Below are 10,924 nucleotides of genomic sequence, written 5' to 3' on the forward strand. Positions count from 1 at the left end.
GAGACGGGGTTTGTTTAGAATTGTCAGTGCTAGCAGACAAGCAAAACTGTATGAAACAAGCGGCGAAATCAATCTGGGACTTACGACGAACGTGTCTTTTAGCACACTGCGGTGAAACCTAGCGTTATGGGCTATGGCAGCAGACGACCGAAGCGAGTGCCTTTGTTAACAGAACGACATCGCCTGTGGCGCTACTCCTGTGCTTGAGATCATATCAATTATACCCTAGACAACTGGGAAACTGTTGCCTCATCAGATGACACCCAATTTCAGAGATAGGATCTGATTGTAGGGTTCGAAGATGGTGAAGACCCCACGTAGTAAAGGACCCGTCAACAAGGCATTGTAGAAGCCGATGGTGGATCCATAACGGTGTGTGCCGTGTTTACGTGGATGGACCTGGTTCTCTGGTCCAACTAAACCCATCATTGACTGGAAATAGTTATGTTCGTCTACTTGGAGACCATTTACAGCCATTCATGAACTTCATGTGACCAAAAAATGATGGAATTTTTATGGATGGTAATGTGTCGTGTCAGCAGGCCACAATTGTTCGCGTTTGTTTTGAAGAACATTCTGGACAATTCGAGCGAATGGTTTGCCATTCACGTGAGTCCCACCGAACATTTACGGGCCACAATAGACAGGTCAGTTCATGTACAAAATACAGCAATCAACACTTCTGCAATTATTGACGGATACAGAGGCAGCATGGCTCAATATTTATGCAGGGGACTTGCAACGACATGTTGAATCCGTGCGAGGTAGAGTCGTTGCCCTACACCGAGAAAAGGAGGGCCGACACGATATTAAGAGGTATCCTATCACTTTTGTCGCCCCCTTTATAACGCCACTAAATATTTGGCCCCATTAAGCTATCCACGCGGTTGTTGGGATTGGCTCAGTTGTGAAGACGTCCACATCAAATGGTGAGGAATCGACCACAGCCTCTCAACTCGGAAGTTGAAGTAATACTTGGCCGTAATACTAGTAACCTAACTTTCCTTGTATTATCAGGTGTTCGTATTATTTAGTCCAGTCACTGTAAAAATAGTCCTCGACAGCATGATAAGGCGTGGAGCTCACGCTGCGAGCTGGTGACGTGCACGCACGTGTTGCAGGTGGACGTGGCCAAGATCAACCTGCTGTACGGCTGCCGCAACACGCTGGTGAGGCGGCCCACGCCGCCCACGCAGCCGCCCCCGCGCCCTGGTGAGTACCCTCAGTGTTCCTGGCTGCTAGCCTGGAGATGAGCTCGTCCTGCAGACGCCTTCCTCTGTTCCAGCAGTCTGCGCCGGCAGCGACCGCTTCTGCAACCATTGGGCGCGCTTCGAGCAGTGCCTGCGCCTTCCCTTCTGGATGAAGGTGCACTGCTTGGACTCCTGACGCTCCTGCGGTGAGTCTCCAACTTTAAGCGATCCTCTTTCCAAAAATATAAGAAGTTCTTGCAGTTTTTATCAACTTTTACATACTGTTTTAGCTCGTAAGTGTGGTAATGTAGTACATCGACAAGTTACAGAAAGAGCGGCCCCGCACCACCCAAAACAGAATTTGATGAACATTATTAGCGTAAGATAAGTACTCATTTTTTCGTTATGAGAATGTTTGCTCGTCGCCTTGGTAGGAGATGACTTGGTCTTCAGGCTGCTTATTCTTCAATGAAAACGCTATTCTTTGACAATTCTTCACATTCTGTTGCACATCTGTCTGGTCACAAAAGGAAAACGTACCATTCACATTATTGCACATAAGAGAAACTTCTGCGCAACACTTTTCAGAACAGAAGACATATTACTGTCGCTCAAAGACAAAAGATAAAAAAGCGAATTGCAGACATAATGGCTCCCAACACTCGACTGGACTGATTGCTATGGGCAACTGACTGTGGACTGACTCCCACTGGCTACTCTCTCTTTTGCAGGACATTCAATTCTGTGCAAAACAGAATTGTTTTCCTTAAAGTTCTCAAAGACGTTTTATTGAAATAATGTTTTATAGCAGCATCCAGTTTTACAAACATTAATCACCTTTAGCTTTTTATGGTAACAAAAACGTGAGAATAAAAACAATAATAATAAAATTCTCCCACCTTGCAGCCACGTAGAGTGGTTTAAAATCCGCGAGCTCTTGGCCCAGTACTGCTCGGCCATTAGCAAGTGGTGACTGTCTTTGGTTGCGGCTACCGTCCTTAGACAGCCGCGCTGCCTTTTGTGACGTGACCGGTGCTCGCTCCAGCGCCATACAAGGCGATGTTTTCGTTGCCTGTCTGCCGCACCTGCATCTGTCTCCCGACGGTCGGGTCCCAGACCGTGTTTAGCAGCAGGCCACCATCTTTATTGATGGCTTTCTCACAAATTTTTATCTCGATCGCTTCTTTAACTCCGCTGTCCCTGAAACTGCTAGTCCAGAGACATCAGTCATTATACGGACTAGTAGTTTCAGGGATAGCGTGATTAAAGAAGCGATAGAGATAAAAATTTGTGACAAAGCCCTCATTAAAGACGGCGATCTGCAGCTGAACACGGCTTGGGGCCCGCCCGGCCGTCTCAAGATTGGGCATCTGAATATGACAGCAACAACCAAAGGCAGTCACCACTTGGCAATGAATGAGGAGTACTTGGCCGGAAGCTTGTGGATTTTAAACCACTTTACGCGGCTGGAAGTAGAAAGAATTTTATCAGTGCGTGTGGCCGCGAAACCGTGCATTCAAAGATGATAAGGACTGTTATTTTATATAGCGATAAAATAGAATATACATTTCAAGATATACACCGTCACAATGTTTGTTTACAGTTTGTTATATAAAAATTTGACTTGGACATAAACTGTTTACGAAGAAGTTAACTGTCTTTTTGAAATATAATAGTGGTTCTTTGTCTAGTGAGCAATGCAATGATATTAGGGAAATTAAATTCGGAAAACAAAGCCCACGTGGTGTTTGTTATAAATCATATGAAAAAGAAACCAAATTACATTTCTCGTACTTCCAAACTCTTCTGATTATATTTTTTTACGTTAGATCTATAGGATGACTACTTTTAATAATGTTAAACATTCGCATAGTAGTATGCAAAAAATATAAAATTTCGTAAATACTTCATGGTATAGTGTACTTATGTGAAGATAATGGATCCGAGTATTTTACTTTCGAAATCGGAACAAACATTGCCGGCAGGAGATGAGGGATCGCAGTTATTGATCAATTCAGGATGGTACGTAAGCTCGGTTGCCATAGGATCCCTGAATCTTTGTTTGTTATAAAGTGCGCGGTATTTCCAGTGCAAGAAGGTGAGGATGGCCTGAGTGCTTATAGGCCTCATTGCAGGTCGCGATGACGATGCGAGGTGTTTGGTAGGGCAGCAGGTACAGGGTGTTTCAAAAATGACCGGTATATTTGAAACGGCAATAAAAACTAAACGAGCAGCGATAGAAATACACCGTTTGTTGCAATATGCTTGGGACAACAGTACATTTTCAGGCGGACAAACTTTCGAAATTACAGTAGTTACAATTTTCAACAATAGATGGCACTGCAGTTGATGTGAAAGATATAGAAGACAACGCAGTCTGTGGGTGCGCCATTCTGTACGTCGTCTTTCTGCTGTAAGCGTGTTCTGTTCACAACGTGCAAGTGTGCTGTAGACAACATGGTTTGTTCCTTAGAACAGAGGATTTTTCTGGTGTTGGAATTCCACCGCCTAGAACACAGTGTTGTTGCAACAAGACGAAGTTTTCAACGGAGGTTTAATGTAACCAAAGGACCGAAAAGCGATACAATAAAGGATCTGTTTGAAAAATTTCAACGGACTGGGAACGTGACGGATGAACGTGCTGGAAAGGTAGGGCGACCGCGTACGGCAACCACAGAGGGCAATGCGCAGCTAGTGCAGCAGGTGATCCAACAGCGGCCTCGGGTTTCCGTTCGCCGTGTTGCAGCTGCGGTCCAAATGACGCCAACGTCCAAGTATCGTCTCATGCGCCAGAGTTTACACCTCTATCCATACAAAATTCAAACGCGGCAACCCCTCAGCGCCGCTACCATTGCTGCACGAGAGACATTCGCTAACGATATAGTGCACAGGATTGATGACGGCGATATGCATGTGGGCAGCATTTGGTTTACTGACGAAGCTTATTTTTACCTGAACGGCTTCGTCAATAAACAGAACTGGCGCATATGGGGAACCGAAAAGCCCCATGTTGCAGTCCCATCGTCCCTGCATCCTCAAAACGTACTGGTCTGGGCCGCCATTTCTTCCAAAGGAATCATTGGCCCATTTTTCAGATCCGAAACGATTACTGCATCACGCTATCTGGACATTCTTCGTGAATTTGTGGCGGTACAAACTGCCTTAGACGACACTGCGAACACCTCGTGGTTTATGCAAGATGGTGCCCGGCCACATCGCACGGCCGACGTCTTTAATTTCCTGAATGAATATTTCGATGATCTTGTGATTGCTTTGGGCTATCCGAAACATACAGGAGGCGGCGTGGATTGGCCTCCCTATTCGCCAGACATGAACCCCTGTGACTTCTTTCTGTGGGGACACTTGAAAGACCAGGTGTACCGCCAGAATCCAGAAACAATTGAACAGCTGAAGCAGTACATCTCATCTGCATGTGAAACCATTCCGCCAGACACGTTGTCAAAGGTTTCGGGTAATTTCATTCAGAGACTACGCCATATTATTGCTACGCATGGTGGATATGTGGAAAATATCGTACTATAGAGTTTCCCAGACCGCAGCGCCATCTGTTGTTGAAAATTGTAACTACTGTAATTTCGAAAGTTTGTCTGCCTGAAAATGTACTGTTGTCCCAAGCATATTGCAATAAACGGTGTATTTCTATCGCTGCTCGTTTAGTTTTTATTGCCGTTTCAAATATGCCGGTCATTTTTGAAACACCCTGTATGTAGAACCAGATGTACGGCCGCCATAACGTCGTAGAAGCAAGGAGAACTCAACTGCACTTTTATTCATTATGAGCAGCACAGCAGCTGACGTGACGTCATGCTACAGTGAGAGTCCAGCAGCACAGGCTGGTCCCAGAGAGTAGCGGGTGTGCTCACTTGCTAAACAGAACAGTCGTGATCCATTGAAGTGCAGGGCTGTTGCAAGCTGGTCAAGCCGTTTGTTGCAAATGTGCGGTCAGCTCAGGGAGAACTCAAAGCACAGAATCGGACTGAACGACCACAGCACAGGATGGAAGTTTGTGTTAGCAAAGTGATTGTACGCGGGTAGAGGTTGTGGCTAAGTAGTAAGGGTGCGTGTACGAACCCTGGAGCTCCGGGTTGGTGCCGTGAAGCTGGTTAAGTCAACCACGAGATAGCTCCCACCTGGAAGGCAACCATTCGGCTCCTGGCAGCATCAGACATTGGCGCGGCCCCTAATTTCACAACTAGCGGAGTCGCCGTCTAATGGCATGAGGCTGGATGACCCAGATCGGCTCCACGACTGTCGTGAAGTACCTCTCGGAGTTGGCTGCGGACTATGACAGATACTGCGTAGGCCGAGCGGGTGGTATTCATGATCGCTCGACCCCACTTTGTTCTCACAGGACATTGTTTTCGATCCCGTAGACCCCAGGAGCAGCGCAATGCCAGGGATGGTCAGGGCGCAATCAGGGCCACTACTGTGACGGCCTGACCCCTGTGTAAACAGTGTTCCAGCCACGCCAGCAGCAACGGGGCCTCGATGTGTGGTAACTAATCTCGCTTTAGCGGCAGGGCGCAGACTCTCGCAATGTCCGTACGGCCTCTCTGCAGCTTCTTCTTGCATCACAGCGTGGCGATGTCTTTCTGGTTGTTTGGCCACAGGTTACAGACGCCAATTTCAAAGGAATTTGTTAAACATTAGGTATCACGAGCATGTTTGCATAACTTCTGACTACACTGAGATGGCAGAACTCATGGGATAGCGATATGCACATATCCATATGACGTAGGTATCGTGTACACAAGGTATAAAACGGCAGCACACTGGCGGAGCCGTCTATTGTACTGAGGTTGCTCAAACGAAGAGGCTTCTGACGTGGGTACGGCCGCACTACGGGAATTGACGGACTCTGAACGCGAAATGGTAGTTCGAGCTAGACGCATAGGACATTCCATTTCGGAAACCGTTAGGGAATTCAGTATTCCGAGATCCACAGTGTCAAGTGTGTGCCAAGAATACCAAATGTCAGGCATTAGCTCTCACAACGGACAACGCATTGCTGACGGTCGTTACTTAAAACCAAAGGCAGCGACGTTTGCATAGAGTTGTCAGTGCTAACAGACAAGCAAGTAAAATAACCGCAGAAATCAAGGTGGGACGTACGGCGAACGTATCCGTTAGGACATTGTGGTGAAATTTGCCGTTAACAGGCTATGGTAGCAGACGACTGACACGAGCGCCTTTATTAACTGTATGACATCGCCTGCAGCGCCTCTCCTGGGCTAGAACCACATCGTTTGGACACTAGAAAACAGTAGCCTCGTCAGATGACTTCCAATTTCAGTTGGTAAGAGCTGGTGGTAGAGTTCTAGTGTGACGCAGACCCCACGAAACGAAGCCATGGAGCCAAGTTGTGAACAAAGCACTTTGCAAGCTTGTGATGGCGCCATAGTGTTGTGGGCTGTGTGAACGTGGAGTGGAACGGGTCCTCTGGTACAAGTGAACCGATCGTTGACTGGGAATGTTTATTTGTAGCCATCCATGGACTTCATGTTCCCTAGCAACGTTGTCACGTCTTCGGGCCGCAGTTGTTCGCGATTGGTTTGAAAGGTGTTCTGGACATTCGAGCGAATGATTTGGCGACCCACATCGCCTGGCACGAATCCCATCGAACATAATCGAGAGGTTATTTCGTGCAACAAATCCTGCAGCGGCAACAATTTCACAACTATGGATGGCTATAGAGGCGGCATGGCTCAATATTTTTGCAGCGAAAGTCCAGAGGCTTGTTGCGTCCGCACCACGCCGAGTTGCTGCACTACGCCGGGCAGAAAGAGGCCCGACACGGTATCGGGAGGTATCCGATGACTTTCGCCAGGTTAGTGTACATTTCTTCTGTGAAAAGTGAAACATTACGAACGAAACATGACACTGGAGTAAAACAAATAGGATACCGAAATTAATATGTAATCTGTCAAATGACAAAGAAAGTAGAGCGATAACATGTGGACTTTCAGGACTGTGCAGAGAATGAGTCACGTTATACTCAAACACATTTGAAAAAAAAAAAGGGAAGCAGGAACTTGAAGCGTAGGCTTCCAGTTGATGATGAGAACAGTGGACGCACAGCACAAGCACGGATGAACGGAAAAGGAAAAAAAAAAATAGTCGTATCCTTTTAAAGAAACCGTCTTGATATTCACCTTAAGCAGTTAGCGATACCATGGAAATCCTAAATTTAGGTGACCGGACGGTGATTCCAATGGCACTCCCCGCAAAGAAGAGACTAGTGTTGCTGCGGCTCCTCCGTCGGTTCATGTACTGGGTAACCGGAAATGAGCCGAGCAAAAGAAATATGTTTATCTTGGAAACTCCTGTTTATTACATTGTTGTTTCCACAGATAATAAGAACAACTCGCAGGGTTGTAAAAGACTTTGATTTCAGAGCACTGAGTAGTGTGGACTCTGCCTAGAAGATACTCGATTTCCTGCCACACATTTGCAAGAACAAATGGTGCCATCAGTCCTATTGTAGTTCTCTACGCAGATTTACAACGTCCACACAGTGATTGATAAACTACTGGAAAATTTTAGTTTATGTTCGAAAAAACGTTCTTTTGAAAAAGTTGTTCGACCCACACAAGAAGAGAGGCGGGAAGGAAAATTATAATCATTCCTAGCAGCAGGTCGACAGGGACAGTTCTAGTGAGAACACTGATGAAATATGTCTGATTCATGTTGTACCAGAACAGCTTCGTAGGTACTAACGACTGCTCAATAATCTCTTTTCCGTCACCAACCTCTTCTTGCAGGAGGTCATTTCCTGCAGCCTCCTTGGGTCATTCACCCGTTTCCTCTCTTTGTACATGTGAATTTTGCGTCTTTTACATCATAGCATTCAGTTCTTTTACTTTTACTCCATTACTTTGCCTTACTTCCTGCCCTCTTGTTACGTAATCCCTTCTATGAACCACATAAACACAAACTTCATCCTCTTCATCTTCATTATTATTATTTCTTCACTTTCTCAGACGTTAAGTCTGGTTAAAAACGGAGTGACACGGGCCTTGATCAAGCGTCACTTCCTTTTAACAGTACGGTATATGTTATATTGCATTTAGGAACTTTCGGGCAATTGAACATGTATCAATAATTACGGATTTCTGTAGTTGTATATATACGTTTGGATGTAGTTGTACTGCATTGATGTACTGGTGGATATTGTGTGGTATGACTCCTGTAGTTGATAGTATAACTGGTATGATGTCAACTTTATCCTGATGCCACATGTCTTCGACTTCCTCAGCCAGTTGGATGTATTTTTCAATTTTTTCTCCTGTTTTCTTTTGTATATTTGTTGTATTGGGTATGGATATTTCGATTAGTTGTGTTAATTTCTTCTTTTCATTGGTGATTATGATGTCAGGTTTGTTATGTGGCGTTGTTTTATCTGTTATAATGGTTCTGTTCCAGTATAATTTGTATTCATCATTCTCCAGTACATTTTGTGGTGCATACTTGTATGTGGGAACGTGTTGTTTTATAAGTTTATGTTGTAAGGCAAGCTGTTGATGTATTATTTTTGCTACATTGTCATGTCTTCTGGGGTATTCTGTATTTGCTAGTATTGTACATCCGCTTGTGATGTGATCTACTGTTTCTATTTGTTGTTTGCAAAGTCTGCATTTATCTGTTGTGGTATTGGGATCTTTAATAATATGCTTGCTGTAATACCTGGTGTTTATTGTTTGATCCTGTATTGCAATCATGAATTCTTCTGTCTCACTGTATATATTGCCTTTTCTTAGCCATGTGTTGGATGCGTCTTGATCGATGTGTGGCTGTGTTAGATGATACGGGTGCTTGCCATGAAGTGTTATTATTATTATTATTATTATCATCATCATCATCTAAGGGACCAAATTATTCTGCAATACCCGCGCTTCTGACTACAAAACACTATTTTTCAAGAATTTCCGCTCAGCGCTACGGCCTTATTGGGAAGACGTGTATGCCCGCATGTTACCACTGTGCTCGTCGACGTCGGAGCCAACGGCTTGCTGCATCAATAATCTCCCTATCATCCATGTACTGCCTCCTTCGGAGTACATCTAGAAGTTGTTAAGGTGCGAGATCCGGGTTGTAGGGTGAATGAGGAAAAGCAGTCAGGTGAAGTTTTGTGAACTAGTCTGTGTGTGAAGACTGGTGTCTTTGTTTGTATTTTTATGTGATGAACATGCTGAAGTCGTTTCTTCGATTTCCTGAGGGTAGTAGAATACACTTCAGAGTTGATCGTTGCACCATGGTGGAGGACATCAAACAGAATAACCCCTTCAGACTCCCAAAAGACCATCGCCATTATTTTATCGACTGAGGGTGCGGCTTTGAATTTTTTCTTTGGAGGAGAGATAATTGGCGCCTCTCCATGCGTTACTGTTTTGTTTCCAGTTCGAAGTCATGTACGCATGTTTCATCATCGTGATGATGTTCAACAAAAAATTGTCACCACCTGCGTCGTAATGCGCGAGCAATTCCGCACAGATGGTCGTCCGTTGCTCTTTATGGTCTACTGTTAGACGGCGAGGAGTCGAGATGGTACACACCTTTCACCTCAGCTGGTGGGAGACTGTGTCAGGTCTACCAACAGACACGTCCAGTTGACCAGCGACGTGTTTGATTGTGATCCATCGATCACGTCGACTGAGAGTGTCCGCACGTTCCAACATTGCAGGAGTCAATGTTCTGTGTGGCCAGGCGGCACGCGGGACATCTGACAGGTTTGCGATGATAACACACGCCTCGCCTAACGACTCACTGTACGTCAGCTCTCCTTAGACATTCTGCGAACGGCTACGAATATCTGCGATGCTCTGGTTTTCCGCCGAAAGAAACTCAGTGATAGCTCTCTGCTTGACACGCAGCTGCGTTGCAGACGTCATTACGATGGATACGTTTAGCGCCCCTACCTGTTGGAACTTCATGAAAAAATAGGGGCTGAAGCGCGAGTATTCCACCATGTAGCATAACAAATTCCGCACTTTTTCAGTCTCAAACTGGCCGAGAAAAATAAAAAAAGTTTTACATTACTTATTGAACGAACCTCGTATAAGGAATATCAGAAATTATGCTAATAAGTTTCCGTCCTTATAAAATATAAGTTGTTAGGAGTTTTTATGATTTTGCTTATTAAACGGACTGCTGAGTGACATCTGCAGCTGCGGCTCGTAAGAGACACTGTCGAGTCATGTCGTGTTGCAGGCGTGGCGGCGGACCGGGCGTGCGTCGACGAGATCGAGGAATGCGAGCGCTAGGCACAGCAGGGCGAGTGCGCGACCTCCGCAGACTACATGGCCGCCTTCTGCCCAGCCGCCTGCGGCACCTGCTAGCTCCCGCCCGCATGCACCACAAACATGACGCTCTGTACATAGCCAGCTGCCGCGTTACTAGTGCAAAAATAAATTATTGGTAAAAATTGTATCTGATCTACTGCTTTCCTCTCCAGTCCAACAGCTACGGCACTCAGGTATCCATATAAGTCGAATGAATGACTGTATGACCGAGATTACAGACTATACATTTGTGGCGCAGGGTTTCAGTGGGTGTGGAATTTGGCTGGTTGTTGTACAAGCGTGGGCTCTGAAACAAGTACATTGATTTGTTAACACAGATCTTACAATGCCACAGTGCATGCATAAGTAAACACAGCAAGCATTTGTGTTCAATATACCAAATCAATCAACTTCCGATATAACAATATAAAATTG

General features: G+C 45.4%; 1 protein-coding gene across 1 annotated transcript in view; it reads left to right on the forward strand.

The window, feature by feature from the left end:
• Window positions 1-10,594, forward strand: part of LOC126235939 (zinc metalloproteinase nas-4-like) — a 130,443-nt gene extending 119,849 nt beyond the window's left edge. The window contains exons 10-12 of the mRNA XM_049944910.1: window positions 1,122-1,212; window positions 1,289-1,396; window positions 10,419-10,594. Of these exons, the coding sequence (XP_049800867.1) occupies window positions 1,122-1,212; window positions 1,289-1,386 (189 nt within the window). The 3' untranslated portion in view covers window positions 1,387-1,396; window positions 10,419-10,594. The remainder of the gene's footprint in view (window positions 1-1,121; window positions 1,213-1,288; window positions 1,397-10,418) is intronic.
• The last annotated feature ends 330 nt before the right edge of the window (window positions 10,595-10,924 follow it).

This window comes from Schistocerca nitens, chromosome 1, assembly GCF_023898315.1.
Source record: "Schistocerca nitens isolate TAMUIC-IGC-003100 chromosome 1, iqSchNite1.1, whole genome shotgun sequence".
In the NCBI taxonomy this organism is placed as follows: Eukaryota; Metazoa; Arthropoda; class Insecta; order Orthoptera; family Acrididae; genus Schistocerca; species Schistocerca nitens.